Source organism: Erigeron canadensis, chromosome 8 (genome assembly GCF_010389155.1).
Source record: "Erigeron canadensis isolate Cc75 chromosome 8, C_canadensis_v1, whole genome shotgun sequence".
NCBI lineage: Eukaryota > Viridiplantae > Streptophyta > Magnoliopsida > Asterales > Asteraceae > Erigeron > Erigeron canadensis.
Window position 1 is genome coordinate 45,058,629 of NC_057768.1, and position 24,302 is coordinate 45,082,930.

General features: G+C 33.3%; 3 protein-coding genes across 3 annotated transcripts; 2 read left to right on the forward strand and 1 right to left on the reverse strand.

The window, feature by feature from the left end:
* The first annotated feature begins 2,678 nt into the window (after positions 1-2,678).
* On the forward strand, positions 2,679-6,654 carry LOC122609676 (sugar transporter ERD6-like 16). Its single transcript, XM_043782628.1, has 16 exons — positions 2,679-3,046; positions 3,157-3,219; positions 3,569-3,658; positions 4,239-4,298; positions 4,413-4,478; positions 4,564-4,629; positions 4,728-4,803; positions 4,887-4,951; positions 5,044-5,136; positions 5,222-5,302; positions 5,387-5,471; positions 5,607-5,653; positions 5,738-5,800; positions 5,904-6,077; positions 6,167-6,281; positions 6,358-6,654. The coding sequence occupies exons 1-16, from the start codon at positions 2,834-2,836 to the stop codon at positions 6,471-6,473; spliced, it is 1,473 nt and encodes a 490-aa protein (XP_043638563.1). The 5' UTR covers positions 2,679-2,833; the 3' UTR covers positions 6,474-6,654.
* Positions 6,655-9,018: 2,364 nt separating this feature from the next.
* On the forward strand, positions 9,019-13,448 carry LOC122609677 (sugar transporter ERD6-like 16). The gene is made up of 16 exons (XM_043782629.1): positions 9,019-9,223; positions 9,530-9,592; positions 10,052-10,141; positions 11,056-11,115; positions 11,222-11,287; positions 11,373-11,438; positions 11,536-11,611; positions 11,689-11,753; positions 11,845-11,937; positions 12,136-12,216; positions 12,316-12,400; positions 12,487-12,533; positions 12,614-12,736; positions 12,821-12,934; positions 13,025-13,139; positions 13,225-13,448. The coding sequence occupies exons 1-16, from the start codon at positions 9,041-9,043 to the stop codon at positions 13,338-13,340; spliced, it is 1,443 nt and encodes a 480-aa protein (XP_043638564.1). The 5' UTR covers positions 9,019-9,040; the 3' UTR covers positions 13,341-13,448.
* An 870-nt stretch (positions 13,449-14,318) lies between these two features.
* Positions 14,319-20,366, reverse strand: LOC122609675 (sodium/hydrogen exchanger 2-like). Its single transcript, XM_043782626.1, has 15 exons — positions 20,275-20,366; positions 19,808-20,012; positions 19,258-19,376; positions 18,023-18,120; positions 17,551-17,610; positions 17,405-17,451; positions 17,132-17,326; positions 16,989-17,035; positions 16,819-16,885; positions 16,638-16,738; positions 16,172-16,273; positions 15,949-16,087; positions 15,793-15,855; positions 15,595-15,678; positions 14,319-14,866 (listed from the first exon to the last, which is right to left on the reverse strand). The coding sequence occupies exons 2-15, from the start codon at positions 19,994-19,996 to the stop codon at positions 14,516-14,518; spliced, it is 1,662 nt and encodes a 553-aa protein (XP_043638561.1). The 5' UTR covers positions 19,997-20,012; positions 20,275-20,366; the 3' UTR covers positions 14,319-14,515.
* Between the last annotated feature and the right edge of the window lie 3,936 nt (positions 20,367-24,302).

The following is a 24,302-nucleotide window of genomic DNA, read 5'->3' on the forward strand; positions in this document are numbered from 1 at the left end:
ACAATGCTGACCATAAATTAAATAATTCTTTATTCTTTAATTAATTAATTCGAAGAAACACTGATTGGAGTTTTTGTTTGGTATAGTTTGTTTATCAGACGTTGAACGCTTGTTATTTCACGGAAAGACCACTTGATCATATCGAATCGAATTTTAAATATAAATAAATGTAATCCACCCATATTCATGCATATATGCAAATATATATTATAACATCCGTGCCATCACCCTTCTAGTGAATACACGATAAATTAGTTAACAAGTTGTCAACTTAACAAATAAATTTAATATGTATATATCCTTTTGTGGATATGTTTTTACTAGTTTAGCTTTCTACCCGCGCGATGCGGCGAGCCATAGGAAAAAAATGTTTGTTAAGTAGCGGTACCGTGTTATTACATGAATGTATCTCAAGTGTTTCTTAGTCCGGCTGAAAGTGCAAACCGCCTTTGTTGTTTTAGAGTGAACGTTTTTTATATTGATTGATTATTAAATTTGGAAACGCATGCGTGTGTTTTTAGTATACTATGTGAGCAACTTCAGAGAAGGGAAGGGACACACGTACGATTTTTTTTAAGGGTATTTTTGAAATTTCAGGGATAAAGTGTTTGATGCTAGTATAGATTAAAAAGGTAAATTAGATATTTTAAAGATAGAGTGTTAAATTTTAGAGAGGTAGTTTGTTTATCTATACTATCTTATAATAATTATCACTTTCTCTCTCATAAAAGTGTTAGATGAAAAATTACCATTTTACCCTTTATAAAATAGTTTACACCACTAATTCCTAATCTTCTAAATTATATCTACTATCACTTTACATCAATTATACATATATACAAATTACTTACACAGTTTCACCCGCCATGAATAACACCACTACGGCCGCCGCCAATTGCCGTCACCACCAAACCGCCGTCGCATCGTGCGGGTACAGTGCTAGTATAGATAGTATAGATATTTGAACGTAGAATAATATAGCGGAGTAACTTTTGTTTATTTAACAAGTCATTTGTGAGGTTTTTTTTTTTCAGCTAGGAATTAAGGTACAAGCAAAATTGAAAACGATACAAGAGCAATGTAATTAAAAAGGGGGCAAAACACCATTATTTTGCCTAATCTATACCATTTGATTTAACTCTTGATGATGTACAATTGTACGTGTCCATAGGAATGACGAGTTCTTTAATTAATTTTTTGATGATCCATCTCGGGTTTGGTCTCTTGCGGCTTGGGAAGACACATTCATTTCTGCAGCCTTCCAGATTGTCTAATGCACGTACGGTGAGAATGATGATCGAGGTTGATTTTTTTTTTATCTTGGACATGAAAGGTCAGTTGTTGAGGTAATAGGAAGGCTTCTTTTGTTGAGTTCTTTGCGGATTAAAAGTCATCCCATTTGAGCCCTCCATGGAAAGTCGTCTCGAAACTTTTACGTACTAATTAAGGGACAAGGGTGTAAAGCTGAATATTGGCATTTTGACAAAATTGCAACCAATAAAAGTTTGACATGTGGCCAAGCTAAAAAGAAGCCAAAACAAAATTAAAAGATGTAGATTGAAAGGGTGTAGTTGTCGACGGAGCCAAAATCACCAAAACAAAAAAATAATTATTTCTCACCTACCAACAAACATGCTCATGCTCTCAACGTTTATTTCAATCGGTCAAAACTAGCTGATCCAACTTGCTGCTTGACTTGTCAAAACTTGCCAATGCATATGCTATAGTCTTGCCAAATTATCAAAACTTGCCAAAACAACTTGTCGATGAAATTTGCCGGCTACACTCTTGCCTTTAACACAATCAGTCTTTTGGTTTATTTTATTAAAGTTGTCCCAAGAACTTTGACTTTGACTTTGAGTTAGTCCCGAAAACTTTGACTTTGAGTGGGACCCATTTGTTGCATGGAAATACCCACTGATTTTACTAAGACAATCTTTTTGTGTAAGTTTTATAAATATATTTATAAATTGTATGTGGTATGTATCTTTTAATTAAATCAAGAAAATGTTTATTGTGTAAGAAAGTAAAATAATGATAATAAATAATAATAATATATGTAACCTAATTATAGGCTTATAGCTGGTGATACAAACGGTAGAGTTGAAAATTGTGGCCAACATGTAGAAACATAAAAATGTAAAAATTAAGTACAAACATGAAAATTGTTCAAGTTCATAAAGGGTAAATAAATAAATATTTGTAAAAAACAAAAACCAGTTTAATTTTGGACGTTATGCTATAAATTTAGTTGATACTCATAAAAAACTAGATCCACATAAATGGAAAATGTTTATATCCAAGTTGAAAAAAAAACAAAATGATTTTAAGGAAAATAAATGAACACAACGTTGTTGTTGGTCTTGGTTGTATACATCTATCTACATATATATTATTTAAATAAAAGATGATAGAGATAGAAAGAAAAGATGACAACAAAAATCCAAAGGTTAGTTTCAAAAAATTGAAAGAATAAGCAGAGGTATTAGCTAGCTAGCATGCATATATATCAAGTGTGACAACAATGGCGTCGTTTATTGATGAGAGAAGTTACCCAGACACGTAGAACCACGTCAGATACAGCTCTTCATCTCACATGCATTCACTCACTACTCTCTTAATTCCTTCATCTTCTTCTTCATTTTTATTTTTTTTCCTCACATGCCACTATAAATATCTATTTCTCAAAAAAATAAAATTTCTCACTTACATCACCCATATACAATCATTGCATTGTCCTTATAAATATCTATAGGATTTTATTAGATTTCACAAAAAAATATCTCCTTTCTAGCTATTTATCCTTGCCCCTCTGCTCTGTAACTACGTACTAATGGCGATTACTGAGCACAGGGACATTGAGAAAGGAGATAATAAGGGGCTCGAAGATTTGTTCGAGCCACTTATTGATGACTACAGTTCTAAAAAGAATTTCAATGATGAGGCGGTTAAAAAACAAGAAGTCATAATTCAGAATGATTCGATTGGGATGGTTTTGTTGAGTACTGCTGTTGCGGTTTGTGGCTCTCTTGAATTCGGGTCATGTGTAAGTGATACTAAAATAGTTGAATTTTTTTGAAGAGAAAAAATAATAACAATAATAGGATTTGTGAAATTTTTATGTTTTGATTTTGAAATTCTGAAAATGTGTTGCAGGTTGGATATTCTGCTCCTGTTCAATCTGATATCAGCATTGATTTGAATTTATCCGTTGCTGAGGTTTGATTATTTGTTCTTTTAATAATATATTATATATATGATTCAAATAAGATTAGTTGCATAGTTAATTTACTGTACTTTTTAAGGTTAAATATTACAAATTTTAGACAAAATTTTTTCCCGGCCAGGCTGTGCCGCCGGACTGGCCGGTGGTGAGGGGTGGCTGCGCCGGGATGGTGGTCTATACTCATAGTATAAGTTAAAAAGGGGCCGTTTTGTCACTCTTTTTTTTATCGGGGTAAATACAAAAGTGATGTGACACTTTTGTTTTGGTGCACAAAAGTGTTTTTGCTTATGTTTGAAATTTAAAAAAGAACAAAATAATGATTGCACAGATTGGTTTTTGCAGTATTCACTATTTGGTTCAATTGTAACAATTGGAGCAATGATTGGAGCAATTACGAGCGGTAGAATTGCAGATACAATCGGTCGAAAAGGGGTAAGATTATTTGTTATCTGCATGGCAAATTATTTGTTGGATTTTCTTAATTAAGATTTGTTTATGATATGTTTTGCTTAATTTGCTTTTAGAAAAAGGTAGTTTTGGTACGACAAGTATCTAAAACACATGTCAAATAGAAACAGTTTTTAATTTTATGAAAACATAGGCCTTGACCAAATTTTAATTTAATCTTATTTTCCTTTATTTAATTCGTCTATTCATTAACCCATATATATAGAAACATAGATGTAATTTTCCATATGTATAAACATAACCAAAGATAGACAGTAACGACTATTTCATATTATAACATGTGCATCATATGATATGAGTATCAGAAACATGTAGATATACTCATACTTAATATAATATAGACAGAAATGGCCTTTTAATATCTGATCTTCTACAGACACATGACTGTCATAAGCATGTGCACATATTGCAACATTATATACATGATGAAGTACTACAGCCTATGTAACACGATATTTGTCTCCCAAATCTTTCTTCCATCAAATTTTCTATGATTTGTACTATATGATTTATATTTTTTTTATGTATTTTATTTCTAAAACAGGCCATGGCATTATCAGCTGTTTTCTGTATAGCAGGATGGCTTGCCATCTTTTTCACCATGGTAATTTACAAACAATTTATATTTTGTGACATTTTACTAGTGTACATATTTTGTTTTCTCACCTTTGGACAATGGTGCTTATTTCTTGTTTGTTGATATGATATTTAAATATAGGGAACTTTTACTCTTGATACGGGCCGGTTCTTCACTGGATATGGCATAGGGATTTTCTCTTATGTGGTAAAAAGCTGAACTGAATTCAAGTTTGTTGAATTCTGTACTTCACAATTTGCACAAATGTTTAGATTTCGGCATTGATTAATAGGTTCCAATATATATTGCTGAAATAGCACCCAAAAACCTACGTGGAGGGCTCACCACTCTCAATCAAGTACGCTAGCAGGCTTATTTTTGCTTAGCTTTTGCTTTTTTACATGAATATTTTGTTGGCTAACTTGTAACAGTTCATTTATCTGTTAATTCATGCAGCTCATGATTGTTACTGGTTCATCGATATCATTCTTGTTGGGAACCGTTGTTTCATGGAGAACATTAGCTTTAACCGGTATATACAGATATCAATAGATTTGATGATTCTTGATGGTGAATCTAAAAGCTTAATATAATCTGGCATAATTTGGTTTGCAGGACTTGTCCCCTGCATGCTTCTGCTTGTCGGCCTAATGTTTATTCCAGAATCCCCTCGATGGCTGGTATGTTCTAACAAACGTCAAAAGCTGATAGGATCTAATTAAGTAATTATAGTATACACGCTAATAACATTATATATATAACTTTATATCAGGCAAAAGTAGGACGCATAGCAGAATTCGAGTATTCTTTACGCAAACTCCGTGGTCAGAAAGCAAACATTGCTGCTGAAACCGATGAGATACATGTAGTGTGATAGTTCTGCTACATTTTTTTTTTTTACCTACTTGTACAAACAGAAGTGGTTAATTGCTTGCCTGTTTTTCTTATAGGAAACTATATATACTCTTCAAAGTCTTCCTAAAGCTAGACTATCGGATTTATTCAATGAAAAATACATCAAAGCCGTTATTGTAAGCCATGAACACTTTACTTATGGATGAAATATAACTCTAGAGTTTGTAAAGAACGCAATTGAGTTAGAACTTGTTTCTTAGATTGCTGTTGGATTAATGGTATGCCAACAATCTTGTGGAATCAATGGAATAGGATTCTATGCAAGTGAAACCTTTCAAACTGCTGGTATGGTTTCTCTTTTTATTTAGCTTAGTAGCTTTAGAGTTGTGCATTGTGAACTAGTTGCACTTAATTTGTGCACCTAAAGTTCTGGCTGCATCGATTTTTTGTTGATAAAAGTTAATTGTTATGCATGCACAGGACTTTCATCGGGTAAAACTGGAACCATTGCCTATGCCTTAATTCAGGTTTGTTAATCTGAGCCATGGCTGGTGAAGCCAATGCTGTTCTGTTTGATTGGTTTTCTGATGTCTTGTTATTGTTTAATACAGATTCCTGTAACGATGCTCGGGGTATTCTTAATGGACAAATCAGGGAGAAGGGCTCTTCTTTTTGTAAGCACTAACTACTAAACATTTTGAACTAAAATTTGAAACTATATGAGTCAAAGTACATGTTTTTGGGCAAAATGCTAATATTTCTTTTCCCTCCAATCAGGTATCTTCATCTGGGACATTTCTTGGTTGTTTTCTTGCTGGAACTTCATTTTTTTTCAAGGGTCAAGCCATTTTTCTCGAATGGGTCCCTCTTCTTGCCGTTTCTGGTGTTCTGATATTCATAGCAGCGTTCTCAATTGGAATGGGGGCTGTACCTTGGTTAATCATGTCTGAGGTAACCTTAAAAAACCATGCCTCACCCTCCATAAGTTTTGACTTCGAAACAGTCAGGTTAATCCTTAACGGGCTTCTTTTGTTTTTCAGATATTCCCCTTGCATATAAAAGGCGCTGCAGGGAGTGTAGCCGTGCTAGTGAATTGGTTTGGTGCATGGGCAGTTTCATACAGTTTTAACTTTCTTATTAACTGGAGTCCTGCTGGTAAGTATTCACCATCCTGCAGGTTCAGACTCCTTTAAATTCTCGAGCTAAATAGACATGTTTCATTTGTTTGTAGGTACATTCTGGTTGTTTTCCGGATTTTGTATCCTCACAGTTATCTTTGTGGCAAAGTTAGTGCCTGAAACGAAAGGAAAAAGCTTGGAAGAAATTCAAGCTTCCATCAACTCATAATGGTCAAATGAAATTGCTGCTTGAAAGAAGTCACTATAGTCTTAGGTAGATATTTGAGAATCATAACGTCGAATGGGCGATTAATGTTAAGTTAGTAGCTGTCAGGTTTTGTTTAGTCTAGCTAGTAATATATATCTTATTTTATTATTCATTTATACATATATAAAAAATTGGTTATCTATCCTTAGTTGTGCTATAAAACTATGAGTATCCAGAGTAGCACACTCTATTACACTCGTCACACCCTGCTCATAATCTCATACTAAGGGCATATTTGGCAAAACAAAACTAGACATCGGCTCGTAAATATAGCTTAAGGAGTTAAAGTTGATAGCTGAAGCTTCTTAGATATACTTAGCTGCGTATAACTAAAAGTTGGTATCTAAAGCCTTCTATATATATATATATATATATGTAGCTAAATCTCGAAGCTACTATGAAAAAGAATAATAAAATAAGCGACGGCCTCATCATGAAGCTCCGTAGTGTGTCATCACACCGTGAGATGGAGCCACTCAGCCATCAATCCATTAGCTTTAAAATGTAGGGAAAAAAAAAAAAAATCCAAATGCTTGGTCAAAAGTCAAAATTTTAAAATTAAGCAAAGGATAATGACGGAATAAGACCTATGTTTAAATGTAATGATGATAATGGTTAACCAATAATATGGAGAACTAATTGAGGCTTAATAATGATTTTTAGAGACGTATGAAACAATTTATGTTTGTTAAAGTCGTGTTCAAACTTCAAAGTGACGAATATGGTGAATTCATATTTGTCAATTTGTGACAAGTAGGCTTACATCCAATTTTTTGTAAAACTTAGCAATGTAACATGGTGGCCGACACAGAGAGGAAAACAAAATGGATAAAAGTTTCTGTATATATATTGTGGTTTTTACTTTTTAGTGCCCAGGATATGAAATATGCTAATATTGTTAGATTTATATAAACCATCATATTTTAGTTGTGCACTATCAAATATGTTTTAAGGTATTGTATAATACTATAAAATATGTATGGTGACGTAGTCGATCTCTACCGGACAATGAAGAGACAATGTCGCTGAGTCCAATCACCATTGTTGTTTGAAAAAAAAAAACTGTAAAATATGTGCGGTGGAAAAAAGAAACCTCAAAAGCAACCTTTCTAAACAATGCAAGAACCTAGACCTTAGTAATTTCTTCATCAAGCACTCAACAACACTATCACGCATCCCCGTCACCATAACTTTAGCCCTTTTACTATGTGGATCAACTCTATTTGTATACCAAGGTCTACTTTTTCATTAACAAGTTAGGCTCTCGCATAAATGTTTTTCTCAAAGTTTTCATACTTGTATTGCCATTTGCTTCCAATCAAATCTCCGATCCAATGCCTTTTGTACCCACGTGCTTAACCAAAGAAACAAAAAACCTCAAGCGACCTTATAGGCAAACAAAAACAAAAACCCTAAAATGATTTTTTAAACAATGAACCTGGACCCTTGTAATATTTTCATCAAGCACCAACAACACTATCTTTACCACTTATATACCTATTATTACCTTATTTTATTGCTTGAGTTGACTAGAAAGGGTCAAAACTAATTTCTATTAAAACTAAGTTACATAACCAAAAAAAAAAAAAAAAATCATAACGCAAGGAGATATTCATGGCACCAATAGTAAATACAGTCATTTTCGTCGGTAATCACTATCGACGGATTAGCACGGCAAAATTCCGTCGGTAAGTATGTCGCTTTGTGACTCGTGTTTTTTTAAACAATGTCACTTATCTGTCGGTAAATCCGTCTGTAGTTGGGAAGGATTATTTTCGTCGGTAAAGCCCAGTTGTCTAGTAGTGTGTAATACCAATTGCTAATACAATTAGCTGGTAGTGTGTTCAAATGAAAATTGTTTGTTGTATGAAAAAGATGAGATTACGGACTATAGTCGAAGGGAGGCCCAAAGCGGAATTTTGTTTTTTTTTTTTTTTGGTTTAATTAATTGAGGGGAGGGTTATTGGGTGTAAAACTCATATCCCATTTTGAAAAAGTGTAAACTTATATAAGCATGAAGGTTAGTTACTCCCTCAATCACTACACTACCATATGATTTTTAGAGTGGAACCCCGAAACCGTTCTAACAAGTGGGTTTATAACCAAAATGTAGGTAATTTGAAAAAGGTGGGGATCATAGGAGAAATTTGTGTTGTTTGAGCCTTGAGGTGAGGATTGTTGGGTGTAAAATCCATATCCTACATTGGAAAAAAGAAAAGATAAACTCTAAACATGTGGGGTGCTTAATTATAAAGTTGATGGAGTTGGACTAGAAACATTTTTCTAACAAATATATTTCTTGACAAATTTACCTCACATTAAAAAATAAAGTTACTGACTTATTTTGGTTATTTGCATATATAACGTACGGTGGAGATAATAATGTGTGCATGGGGTATTCGCCTTCTTCCTTTTTACATGCAAACCCTGTAAATTGTAATTTGTATATATTTCTATCACACCATTTTTTATATATATCTGTCACCACAAATACTATTGATCATCTTCATCATTCTGGCTAAGTAGCCATGGGGATTACAAAGAATAGAGACATTGAAAAAGCGGATAACAAATCCGTTGTAAAGGATTTGGAGAAACCATTGATAGATGATAAGAAAAATGTTGGTGAAAAAGATCATAAAGAGTCGCTTTCAATGGTGCTTTTTAGCACCGCTGTTGCCGTTTGTGGTTCCCTTGAATTTGGAATGTGTGTAAGTTTATTATATAATGTTGAACATATTAACCATCATGCTTAAAATCAAGGTTAGCAAAATCCATGCTATATGAGGAGTTTCTCTTCTGAACTTTTTCTTTTTGGAAAAATGCACATACTTACACCCATAGATATATCTTCTTGATATTTCATGTTCTTGATTTTGGGCTAGCCACCTATGGTTGATGGGTTGATAAAAACTAAAAGTGTTGTTGACATCAAATGCACGTGTTGCCAAATGGCATTTTCTAAGGATTTGGAAAACAAGTACAACAATGATATATTGTGAATTGTTTTATTGCAGGTGGGATTCTCAGCTCCTGCTCAATCTGCTATTTGTAACGATTTGAATTTATCAGTTGCTCAGGTTGATTACTGTTATTTATTGATTGTACAATGGTTTGTAGTATGATTTAGGTCATCCGGAGCAAGGCGTTATTTTACCTTTTTTTGTGTCAAGAAGCCTTATAAAGCCTTATAAAGCCATGTACATTGCCCCAAGAGGCTTTATTGATTAAAAAAATACTCTAGGCGCCTTGTACAAGACGCTTAAAAAAAAGGAAAGTTGTGCAAGATTCCAAATGGCTACATGCAAGATTCCAAAGTTTTGTTAAACAAAACATAAAACAGAAAAATAAAAAATACATGTGTGGCCCACAAAAAGGGCATTATGAAGAAGCCTTGCTCCATGTGAATATGGGAGAAAGCCCCTTGATGACTGGATTGACACTTGTCAAAAGATGCTTCTAGGAGGGGCTTTATGAGGAAGCCTTGCTCCGCTTAGCCTTATATAGCTTGTTCATTACTCTTGTATATGATTTTGCAGTTTTCTCTTTTTGGGTCGATAATAACAATTGGTGCAATGATTGGATCAGTAACCAGCGGGAGAATTGCAGACTCAATTGGTCGAAAAGGGGTATGAAACTTGTGCATCTTGTGTACAAGCCTATTTTTTAAAATCAAATTGTGGATTTTGAAAAAAAAATAAAATAAGTAACAAAAATAGGAATAAATTTTTTTTCTGGATGCTAAATGCACCTCGAGGTGCTGCCGAGGAACTGAGGGACCTTCTCGAGCACAGGATAGGTAATTGAGAGATAGAGCTAGCCTTCACATTTTGCTTGTAAGGAATCACAGGTGTTTGACCAAATTTTATGTTATTAATGCATTTGACTTTAGAATTGGACATTAAAAATACTTGACACAACCCAAAACCAACCTGATACAACATATATGGGTTGGATTTGTGTAACCTAAACCACAACTTGCCAATTTGACTTTTTTTCAGGTCAAGCTTGGGTTGACCATTTGGATAAATGGGTCAACCTAGCAGAATTTTTTACCGAATTTCCTTAAATTATTACATATGTTTAGTTTTATACTTTTATTTGAAAAAAAATGGTTAGGATTTAAACCGGTAAGCATGATATATTGATATCCATTTTATCCATTAGAACCAAAGTCAACCCGCCAACCTGGCTGGCTCGATTGATAAACAGGTCAAATGGGTGGTACTCAGGCTAACATATTCTGAGGTTATCGTTAAAATTCCCAAACCGATCATCTAATGAGGCCGGGTTTGGTAATATTAACCAAATAACTGACCAAATTGTCACACCTACTTAAGGATTTCTAAATATATATGTGCGTGCATATATCATTTATACCACATCTATATAATCGTACACATGTGGTTATCTTATACAGCTCGATATGTATGATATACAGCCTGCAACATACAGATTCATGTTGTCTACTTGACTGCCTATATTTCTGCTATTATCTTCTCATTGCCTAAAACTTATGTTTTCCTTTGTCGTTGAAAAACAGTCCATGGCGTTAGGATCAGTTTTTTGTATAGCAGGATGGCTTGCAGTGTATTACGCCATGGTAATTAATACATTTTGATGTTATATAGTAACTTATATATTGATTTAGCCTTAATTCAAGGTTTTTTACTTAAATATTGTTGCTACAATGTTACATAAATTTTCAGGGATCCGTGTTACTTGATACGGGCCGATTCTTCACTGGATATGGTATAGGGATCTACACTTATGTGGTAAATTACCAACATTATGTTGAAAGTAGTAGTGTAATCTACTTCACAATGTGCACAAATGTTTAAACTTGACATTGTTAAATAGGTTCCTATATATATCGCGGAAATAGCACCAAAAGAGCTCCGTGGAGGACTTACCACCCTCAATCAGGTTAGAACGATGACTAAGACGTTTTAATTTATCACATTAATTTCACCAAAATGAAGTTGGGTAATTAACATGGTTTTTTTAATGTTAATTCATGCAGCTCATGATTGTTACTGGTTCATCAATATCGTTTTTGCTGGGAACAGTTGTTACATGGAGAACTTTAGGTTTAACCAGTATGTACTAGTACTAGAATCTATCTTTTCACTGCCAAACATAAGATTTAAGGACTTATGGGTTGGATGATTTGCAGGTCTTACTCCCAGTGTACTCCTGATTGCCGGCCTAATGTTTATTCCAGAGTCCCCTCGGTGGCTAGTACGTTCTGAAAACTTTTTTAACGTTATGGAGGCTTTAAGACAATGTAAGATTTAAAGTAATAACATTAATTGGATATCTTTCATTTTAGGCTAAGGAAGGGCGTGACTTAGAATTTGATGATTCTTTGGGCAAACTACGTGGTCCAAAGGCAAACATTACTGCTGAAGCGGCCGAGATAAAAGTATAGTACTTGCCTTTTTTGTTATATTTTTGCAAGTTTTGTTAATCATTAACGTTTTTAGTGTTCATTTGGTCAATAGTCATTGGCTATGCCTAAACTGAATTCTTAGAAGTCCAAGTTAGGCCTTTTATGACCAAAATATATGCATGAGCCATAGCCATTGACACATAGTCTAATCACTTGCTTGATTTCTTATAGGAGACTATACTTGCTCTTCAAAGTCTGCCTAAAGCTAGAGTATTGGATTTGTTTGATCCGAAATACATAAAACCAGTTATTGTAAGTACTGTCCATTTGATTCTCTTATAGTTGAATATAACTTCACATTTCGAAAATAAACATGACTCATTTAGAATTTGTTTCTTGTCAATGATTTAGATCTCCGTTGGATTAATGATTTGTCAACAAGATGGAGGAATCAATGGGATAGGATTCTATGCAAGCGAAACATTTCAATTTGCTGGTACACCTTTTCTTTCGTGTACATTACTACTTTGGATTCTGGATCCATAGTATTTCATTCGAAATTGCATAAACTGTTGTATGCAGGACTTAAATCTGGTAAAGCTGGAACCATTGCTTATGCCTTGATTCAGGTTTGTCTATTTGCTGACCTTTTTTTCTTATTTTATTTATTTATTCCATGTCTTGTTAATACTAGTATCTTCAAATCCAGATTCCTATAACGATAGTTGGCGTAATCTTAATGGATAAAGCCGGCAGAAGGATTCTCCTTCTGATCTCTGCAAGCGGTTGTAGTCTTGGCTGTTTTCTTACTGGAACTGGATTTTTCTTCAAGGTTTTTTTAGTTTCTTTACTTTCACACTTTACCTATGCTATAAACGCAAAGCCTGACTTTAGTATTATGTTGTTTATAAACAAGAGCCAAGCCATTTTCAGTGAATGGGTAGCATTTCTCGCTGTCTCGGGTGTTCTGGTATTCATAGCATCGTTTTCAGTTGGGATGGGTGCAATACCATGGTTGATCATGTCTGAGGTAGCCATTGAAAAACTAGAGCATACCCTTCTTACGTTTTGACTCTACAACAGTCCTGCCATCTAATAATGGGTTTCTTTTGCTTTACAGATATTCCCATTGCACATAAAAGGTGCTGCAGGAAGCTTGGTATGCATAGTGAATTGGTTGGGTGCGTGGGTTGTTTCTTACAGTTTCAACTTCCTCATCAACTGGAGTCCTGAAGGTACATCTGTACATATTCACCGTCTTTCTAGTTTAGGTTTGTTTTACTTGCTTAATCTAAAGAGATTTGTTTTCTTTGCATACAGGTACGTTTTGGCTGTTTTCGGGATTTTCTCTTCTTACTATTGTTTTTGTAGTAAAGTTAGTGCCGGAAACAAAAGGAAAAAGCTTGGAAGAAATACAGGCCACACTGAACTCGTAATGATGGTTATTTGGCCGAAAAAGAAAGTTGTGGGTAGATATTTAAAGAAGTAACATTGAATGGGCCCTTCCTGTTGCTTTAGTATTTTCGAGTTTTGCCTAGTGAAGATCGTCATCCATTTAACTATTCATTTTTATGTATATAAATTAGTTATGTATATTTATGATGTTCTGGTATATATTTATAAAACCCAAACTCTGTTAGTCTTAACTATCTTTTCTGAAATCCATGTTTTTTACTGTAATATGGAAAAGGGCAAACTTTTTTGTCATATTTAGTATGTCTATTTTTAAGTTTCTAGTACATAGCATGTATCTATAGTCATTTATATGTTGTCTTACCTATGGTTCAGATGGCAAACAAGCGTCTATTGTATCATATTCGGTATCAATACATCTATATTAACCGCACCAGAATAGGAAATGTACGTAGCAGAAATATCTGAAAAGATGTTTCTTTTGGTTATTATATACGATTAATAAACAATAACATTGAACAGAACACAAACTAAAAACGAAAGTCAACTGAGATGGCTCAATTTGCAGGCCAAAATAACCACCATAAAAAGAAATCAACGCTTTGTTTGTTGGTTTTAGAATTAACCTTCTGTTCAGTTGTGTATTTCACAAAAACAGAATCATATTAACAAAATTGCCCATTATCTGACTTCAAACATATTTATATTTTATATTAATATAAGTAGTTACACAATTAACTGATAAAGTAGTTCACTTGTTGAACAAGAAATGTTTCATTATGACTAATTTGACAAACTTGTCACATCCAAAAGTTAGGCTTAAAATGTTGTTTATTGGGTTTTAGCCCAATTCTTTTTTATCAATAATTGATTTTTAAAAAAAAAAAAAACGACCCAGATTAGCATTAAAATTCAAAGAATCAGCCCATACATTGGCAGAAACAAAGCAGATTCTATATCCAAAAAAACAAACTTTTGGTGTAGGATTTAATACTCACCACCAGTGTATGTAATCAAAAATACAAACTCAAAGGCTCATGCATGACACAGAAACAATTAAATGCAATTTTAGAAGAAAAAAAAAACACAATTTACATCAACCAAAAATGAGTCAAAATCAACACTTACTTTGCTACCTACTTGCCTCCTGTCTGCCTAAAAATCTTTAATCTAAGCACCATCTAGAAAAGGAGTCTTGTTAGTTGCTACCTTCTTCAGGGATCAAATTATGAACACTTTCTTCTGTAGGTGTTCCCGGATTATAGGGGACAAAACCACGACCACCAAAAACTGGACGCATGAAGGCATCATCAAACTTTCTCCAGTAGTAGTGGACTGTGTGCGAAGGTGTTGCAAGGAGGACACGTAGACTAGATGGGTGGAGTACAGACCCTTTTTGGCCTGGTGTAGCTTCTGGGTCACGATGGTTTCCTAATAAAGGAATGATGAAGGACTTAGGGCTGGTTGGTTCTGAGGATAGCATTCGGGTCATGTTTCTGGATGGTGGCAGTAATAGTCTCACTAGAGGCTTTGTAATTAGTCCAAATACCTGCAAAGACACAAAAAAGAAACCATGAGTTTCTGAGTATGTGTATAGTTTACTGTAGAAGAGGCAAATTCGCCCCGTCTATTTATCATTGGGTCGATTCGAGTTATGTTCTTTACTTCTATCTATAAGGTCAAATGTGTATAAAGCAGATATCGAAGGAAACAAGTAAAAAGTCACACAAAATGTTCTTATAATCCACTAAACCTTCTGAGTCATATACTCAAAAGTAGATTGTTATTGAGATAATAATAAGTTTTTGGGAAAATGATCCGTACTGCAAACTTTACCTAAGCTTAGGTAATGCCACTTTAAAAAAGTTACAAATTAAACCTTTGAATTTGATAAACATACATAGCCCTCCCTGAATTTTACATAATCTCCCCATGAATTTTACATAATCCCCCCTGCTTTACCTAAGATAGGTACTGCATGTTTAACCTAACCTTTCCCCTAAGTTTTTATAATCAAATTAGGCATTATAAATTCTTATCTAATAATAAGGTTTGGGCAAAATGTATTCAGGGTCAACACAACCTGACCAATACCAAAGTTACCCATATTGACCCGTTACCCTACCCACCCATTATGAGTTTGCCACCGTTAATGTGTTGAGGTTATGCTTGGAAAAACAGGAAGACTAACACAGGAACAAAAGAAAATTTTATAAAAAAGTCATCCATGTGAAAGTAGGAGAGAACAAACAATGGTGATAACTTATAAATACTTACTATTGTGCTGAAAAGAACAACAGTGATGGTACTTGTAATCATGATCGCGTTCCCACGCAATTGTGTGTGGCCTAGTCGTGTGAACTGCACCACAAAGAGAATATATTGTAACCAAATATGCAATCAAATCGTATAATGGTAACATTTAACCCATTGAATGGAAAACAATTTGAAGGCAATGCTCATCAAATCACCGACCTGATTATAGGCAAGGGCCATAGAAACAGCACCTCTCATAAGACCAGCCCACCAAATTAAGACCTAAACACAAACAGTAACATTATATAGTTGAGGGATTGTTTCATGGACATGTAAAATTGGAAACATAAGAAAATAGTGTTAGCAAGACCATACTTGCTGCCTAAAAGTGATTTTCTCGTTTGCATTCTTCTTTGTCAAGTTGGATAAACATGATAGCGGAAAAACGAAGCACGCCCTTCCAACTAAGACCAGCCCCAACAGAATAGCACTAACTCCAATTGATTTTCCAGGGCTGATAGATCAAAAGAACAATGACAATGACTGCCAAGAGAACTCCTAATGGACTTTGACTTTTTATAAAGAAAATTGGCACTACCTGTCTTGTACAAAGCTCCACTTTTCAATATCCAAAGCATCCATACCAACATACAGAAAGATAAATAACTCCGAAATAAATGACAATGTTGCAAAAGCATGCCTGAAAAGATGAGGAGTAAATGCATATGAGCTTATCAAGTTCTGCAACATGGTTACGAATTGTCAGAGCATCAAGAGGGTGTTTAAAGATTTGTTCTATGAGGTTTCGACGCGCTTTCGTTGTTTGAAACTGTCAGATCAGATAATATGCTGTTTGAGTGCTTCATAAATGCTAATTATTTTTAAGACATCAATTTCTAAAATGATAGTCTGTTCTTGCAAAAAAGGAAATATACTTTGTGAAATGAGACTTGAATTAGGATAAAAGAAAATAAAGCTAGGTATGTCCATCAAATCCTGTTTATTGGGCTACAAGTTGTAAATACGTAAATTCAAACACCGCCTTAGTAAAGTACTAGACATACTTGGTAGTGACTCTTGATTTCTCTGTGACATTATGCCAGGTGTAATGCGACATTACAATTCCACAGAAGAACACCGTGAGAATGCCACTCAAATAGAATAACTGCCACAAAGATTGAAATTTGCCAACTATAAAGAAGAAAAGAATATAGTTTGAAAAGACAGACATGGATAGTAGCTTACTTCAGCTAGCATATATGAAAGATAAGCCATTAAAATCATGATAGCAACTTCTCGATCAGTTGAATGCCTGTAATTCAGCAAGTCAAATAAGGTATGAAGGTTATTTACATAAAATAAAAATTAGTGTCATTCACTAAACCGAGGCAGTTACATAACTTAATCTGTATTACCTTCCAAAGTATAGCCTTTTTATAACATAAGCACTTAGTAGGCCCGCCTGCAGGAGTAGAAGTAAAACATGAAATGATCATCTTATCCTATATTGTGTTTAAATGCCAAGTAAACGTGGAAATTTGTATGCATGTAGACTTACACCAGCTCCTAGGACCGTGCTTGTTACAAATAAATAGAAGAAATTTCCAATTAAATTAAATGCATCACTTGTTGTGATCCGAGATAAATCAAAGTTTTGGACTGCATTGAATATCACGATTGATGTAGCATCATTCACGACGCCTTCCCCAAACACCAAACTATATAATAAAGGGGTTTCATCTTGATTGAGAACCTGCATTTGTCAGATGAGATATGTTAGCTTAAAAAGAGGTTTGCAATCTGATTATACTCAAGATAAATGAAGTTTTACCTGCAAAGTGCATACAGAATCTGTTGCAGAAAATATCGCTCCTATTGCTGGAAAAAAACAAAATTCACGATATTGGCATGCAAATACTAAATCAAAAGACAACAAGAGAACTGGACTCGATAAGGAAAGTAAGAAGTAAGTGATACCAAGAAAGTCTCCTAGGTCAAGAGAACCAACATTCATTCTTTTGAAAATGTTTATAGCTCCTGCAAATAAGTTAAACAAACTTTTTCAGACCGGCAAACCCTGCAGTATTCTCAAAGAAGGGCGTAATATTCTCTAAAGCATAAATCTAGTCAAGATTTGCCAAATGAATTTCCTTCCATTTCAGTAAGCTGGATTTCATAATCAGTATTCATCTTTTTTAATATTTAAGTGTGAGTAATAATTAGGCCTCACGTGTTCCAAACTACTGCACTGACACGCCAATTCAGAAGGAATAGCATTTTGGGAAATCAGTCAACTGCTGTTCGATTATGTTACTTAAAATGTATAGAAAAAGAGTTTATTGATTTATTCGCTAGCAGCCCTTTTTTGACAGCATCTAGTGAGTACATATGTAAACAAGTCTGACTTCAAGAAATATAGATATACATTTAGGTGAAGTTAAGTGTTTACCAAATGATATGATGGTGAAGGATATTCCAGTACCAATAGCACCAAATAGAACGATGGTCATGAAATTGCGAAAAAATTGTTTCTTCTTTACCTGGAACCTGTTAATTTAATAATAATTACCAAACATTAGAATATGATGGAAACAGTAGCTGCTACAATAAGAATAAGGAAATCCAGACAGTTTTGGACTAATTGAACACTTGAAAAAACACACAGAATACACTAGCAGCGGCAAGTGGCATCCAAAAATTCTGAACTAAGAAGTAAATGACAAGGCCAACAGAATGAGCAACACCGATCAATAATGCATGTCATAGTTCAATCAAGCATCTCATCACTGTTTACGTGTAATAAGTTATATGTACATTTGTATGTATGTGAGTGAATATATTGTATATAAATGCATGCAATCAAGGTATATGAATGTATCTGAAGAACAAGCATATGTAATTTTTAGATTAGACAAATAAAAGCCTTCATGTTTCACGTGTGCATATGTCTCAATAAAAATGCTTATCAAAGATGACTCGACCACTTTGAGATCTCATCTATTATTGATTCGTCTTCTTTAAATCATGGATTGACATCAGTCACAATGCAAACTATTAGTCAAACCAACATAAGTGTAGTATTGGGTCCAGTGACTTGCATATATAATCTATCCGACAGTGACACCACCATATCAGATCTCGCAATTGTGTCCTGTACCGCAGACCATAAAAAGTGCTTCCAAGTATCCCACTGAAGTTGGAATCACTTCTTTGAAATTTCTAAACTAGTTTCTAAAAGTTCTACTCGAATATTCCTTTTCAATGAAAAATCAGACATTACTAGTCAAAACGGTTTGCCATATACAACAATTTAACGTGTCTCATGATATGTACTAGTAACAAATTACATGATTAGAGAAGTGGAACACTTTGAGATCTCCCAATATACAGAAACCAACCAATCTTAATCTCATCAAATAAAAATTGCTTGTAGCAAATTATTTGGACACGGCACCTATCATGGCTCTAGTAAATAAGTTGCCCGATTAGACTACAAGAACATATCTATAACTTTCTGTGCAGTTAAGTACACTTATACATAATTATATTAATCTTAGATTTTTCCTGTCTGCATTACAACCAACCAGCTGAATACTGATTGATTTTCAGGTAAATCTCAGAGTAAACATTAAAATCAAATACATGATAACCATTGATAAAACTTCAAAAAAGACTAAAACGTACCCGGCATTAAAGATGATGGGTGGAAGAAGATAAATAAAGAAAAGATCTTCACTAAACACAAAAAGATGTGAATTTCTTCCTCCAGTGCTTATTAAGATAATAGCACCAGTGCAAAGACCCTGCCATTGTCATCCAATATAAAGCTATATCAAATTCAAATTTATCTTTACCCATTCTGCATTCGCAGAACGCCAGAACATAACAACCTTTGTTCTATTTGACCCGTATCAGTCGTTCTGCTTTTTTCTTGTATCCAAATCATTAAAAAAAATCAATTGTAACTAGTTTTGTTCATTTTGTAGACCTGATGAGAGCTTTCAAACAAGAGTTTATTTTTTTTTAAGAGAATACCAAATATTTTTTTATATGTAATATGTAATGTTAGTTTTTGTATCATAAAAAAACTGTATTTACATATTACAATATAACCCAAACAGAACACCAAACCAGTATGAAAATAATGTAAGATGACATTAGAAAACCTTCTTAAACTTAATACAGTTACATATATGATGATATAACATACACAATAATAAGAATATATACTTACAATGACAAGGGCAGTGATAGATTCATTCATCCAACGGCTTTCTTCGAAAAGATGACCAAGAATGATACAACCACAGAGGAGAGCAACAAACAGATTCATGTTCACAACAGCAGAATGCTCAGAGGTGCCTAATGATGTTATAGTACTATTCATCTTTCCCGTTAATAACAACCCTAAATCAACTGCCATTGTTTTACCTTTTCACCTTCCAAAACAAAAACAAATATTTTCCAAAAAATACAATATCACATCAGTAACAAAAAAAATAAAAAATTATACTAACAATAAATATCACAACATTTACACAAAACTTTTTCTCTATACATAAAAAAAACTTTCATGCATTATCAACTTCTACGTGATGCATAATATCTATAATTTGTGTATGGAGAAAATATTTTGTATGCTTATACCTTGTTCACAGAAAAAAAAAAAAAAAGGATGCATGGCAAAAGAGTTGAAATTACCAAAAATAGTTCATAAAAATATGGATCTCAAAGCATCAAGACTTTGGACAAATAGCAGGAAAATATTAAGGCTTTCACTTTCCACTGAGAGATAAATGGTGTAAGGCCATGTAACAGAAGTTATGTGTTCGTATATATATGTAAGGAAGTGAGAAAAATAAGGGTCAAGTTTGAATATTGGACAATAATTTAGTTACCTTGTATTATTTATTTTTTTCAAATATGATCCTTCTAGTTTAAATTTCTATAATTTTAATTAAGTTATATAACTAATAAGGATATTTTTTTTTAAGTAAATCTATACCATATTTTTTGAGTGTGGTTTAACATAGTGTAAAGTTGTAATATAAGCGTGATGAGCATGTTTACACACATGGTTATTATGTGAAGATTTATGATTGAAGATTGTAATTTACAAGATATTGTGAATTTGTGATCAATATTGGGTTATAAACATGAATTAGTCACATTGTTAATGTGGATATATAGATTTTTCCTTTGTAACCTAAATTGTATGTGAAATAAGACGAAAGAAGCTATACATGATCAGATGGAAGACATACTAACCGTTAATCACGTAGAGCATGTGATTATTTGATGTCTATATAAACTAGATTGGAAATAGTTATAAGGTACTCTAAAGATCTTAATAACCTAGAACAGTCGAATCAATAATTTTGATTTTGGTGCTATAGTTTGTTATCACTGTACAGATTAAATCATTTCCTTTTGATTTCTATTTAGACTAATGATAATATTATTTTTCACATCAGCTAATTATCATATCAAAGCTTGAAACATGAAACCTTAATATTGATAAATTATAAGAATTATATATTTAGAAATGCCATTCGTTAATTGCGATAATAGCCAAATTCCCTTGTTATCAAATAACCTTTGGAAAAAAAAAAGTATTTAGATTTGAAAAACAAAACAAACCTCAGTAACGATAAAATAGGGATATGTTATGAACCTTTGTTTTTTTGTAATGATGATAATAGACAGATGTGTCATATTTAAACTATATAAACTTTACAAAAGATTACCTTTGGAGTTCTTTAAAAGGAAAAGAAAGAAACATTTTGAATGTTCATGATTGGAAAAGGTGATAATTGTTGGTTGGGGTGGCCAGTGGAGTGGGAAAAACGTACGAACCATTAAAATAAAGGGACTGAAAAAGTAGAAAACAGAAGCTAGAGGACCCACAAGTAAATTATAATGTTTATACCTGGTTACACGCATTCATTTTCTTTCTTGTGTAATTAAATTTGTATGGTACCATGCGCTTAACCACTCATTACTCACTAGTCTCATACTTTGCTTTCATTTAGGCACCATCTTTGGGCTGTCAACACACCTCCGTTTTACTAATTCCACGTTAACTCACCACAAGTCCACAATGACATTATCAACACAACATATTCTTATTGTAAGACAGATAATTAAACAGATCGAAAGGTAATTTATAAAAAAAAAAATATTATATGCATTGAAATATGATTATTTTTTAAAAAGATCGTTTGAAAATACACAAAAATTTATTTGTTAAACACAATCCCAAAAACATCCGGGAGATTGTGTGTAACTCACATAAAATGAGAATTTATTTTTCAATCTAATTAGTTATTTATAAAGGATACTTAAGATTTCATCTCTAATTAACTATTGGAATTTAAATTAGTCTGTATTTTTGCAAAGATCATGATGGCTTTCTTTGAATAAATTGCCTAAATTAAAAGATATCACAATTAAACTTGTCATGGTTAATGATTTACTATGGTTAAGCATGTCTTAAAAGTTAAATAAAGGTTTGCATTGGAATAAAATTTCATTTTGGACCTAGTCGACACCATTTGAGTAGTTAATTAATGCCATTATGAAGGATTTAAAAAAAAAATGAAAAGTAATATAAAAATTAAAAATTAAGATTCTTTCGATCTAAAACTAAGTTGGATTTTAAAAAATGAAAAGGATAAAATAATCTTATTGGTAATTTTGAATATTTAAGATGTATTTTATGTACCATGATTCTTATCAAAAATTTAATATATTTTTTCAATAATCTTTTATTCTTGTTAATAAACAAGTTTAAGCAAATTAGTAACAAAAGCATTTTATTTAGTTTTCGATTATAATATTGCTACATTAAATACAAATTAAAATTTATTATAGGACACACAAGGTAAAGATGTCTATGTCTATAATAAAGAATGGGTAGTGTCTATTAAATGTTGTAATTCGTTTATAGCAAAATGAACCATAGCCTTTAGGGCTTACAAAACCCTCAGGTACTAGGTTGAGGTAAATCTATAATTTTGAAGATACCAGCTTAAATTTACAGTTTAAATGCTTAAAGAAAAGATGATGCATATGCGGTAGTAGGACATTGGATATTTTTTTAGTCAAGTTTTGTTGCTATAAAGTTTTTCTTTTGCAGAAAGGTTCAAAGATTCACATGTTTAAGCTCTTTTAGGAATTATTCACATGTTCAACTTCTTTTGGAAAAAATGTTCACATGTTTAAGGTTTTTAATCACCCATCTAATGAGAAGCTAGTTCCACGTGAAATTCCTAGTTTTATATACACATCCGCATGTACATATATGTGTGTGTGTATAATGCAATATTGAGGTACATTATCAATATTCCATAAAGCGACAAGTAAATAAAAATATTAAATTTGTTCCGTTTTGTTATCTACCAATAATCTATAGTACGATTGTAGCCATCTTTGATAAACATGTACCGTTATATTAAAACGACAATTTTTTACTTTATGGATTTTAGGTTATATGTTTAACTTGGGTAAAACGTATGATTAGATTCAGATCGATGGATTTAGCTTATGTGTTTTGTTTTTTCCTAAGCATATATAAATTTTTTAAAATTAATGGTTTATAAATGTTTAAACTTGCATTCTATGGTTTGTGATTAACACTGAAAACCAAACATGTGGAAGAAACTTTTAGGAAACAAACATATTTTTTGGTTTTTGCTCGTAAGTTACAACTTAGCATGGGTTGTTACGTTAATGGTAGTCACTCAAATACATCAATTTTTACAAACATAACTTTTATAATAACGTGGTTTGTGATTCTAATAAACGTCAAGATGGGTTACAGCCCATCTTCTTGGCCGGAAGTCCTTATGGAAGAAGACTCTTTACTTTTGGGTAAAGGTAAGTAGTGACAGATCTTGAAAGTTTTAGCGGTGGGGGCCTGAGTTTTTTTTTTTGCCATCGTTATGTTCCGGGTATCATTTTAGGGTCATGTAATTCACTAATTCAGGTCGGGTTAACCAAAAACAACACTAATAATCTAAGTTTTTCATTCAAATTACGAATACATAGTTACTAACCAACAAAAAACTACATGTACTTATTAAAATAACAAGAGAAAAGACGTGTACCAGGTACTAGAATCACAAATCAGCATTACGATCTTTAAGCTCTTTGAACGCATCGATTACTAATGGGGTATCACTGTTTTCAGCAATTTCTCTTTCTATGTAAATCGCCAAGCTATCCGCGAGATACGTATCTGACATCTTATTGCGAAGACGGGTCTTGAATATTTTCATGGCTGAAAATGCTCTCTCTGTTGTTGCAGTAGAAACCGGAAGTGTCAAGATTAACCGAACAACTCTATCAACCAAATAGTACGCATCACGTTTTTTGGTTTCCACAAGACATTTGCAAAGATCAGCAAGAGTTGAAACACCACTTAGCAAGATATTCTTTTTCATATCAATATTAAGAGTCTCCAATTGATATCTTAACTTAGTTACCTCAAACTCAGTAAAATCTTCAGGATAATACTTTTCAACAAGAAGACAAATCTCATCAATATTAATCTCTTTTGAAGCCAAACTCGCATTGTGGACTGGTGGTGCGAAGAAGGCGGTAGATGGTGGCTTGGACGAGTTCAGTGGTCAGTGGAGTCTTGGAGAGCAGAGAGGCAGGGAGCAGAGCGAAGGTGGGAGGAGTAGTGGTGGCGTGGTGCACTAGTGTGTGTCGTACCCCTTTTTTTT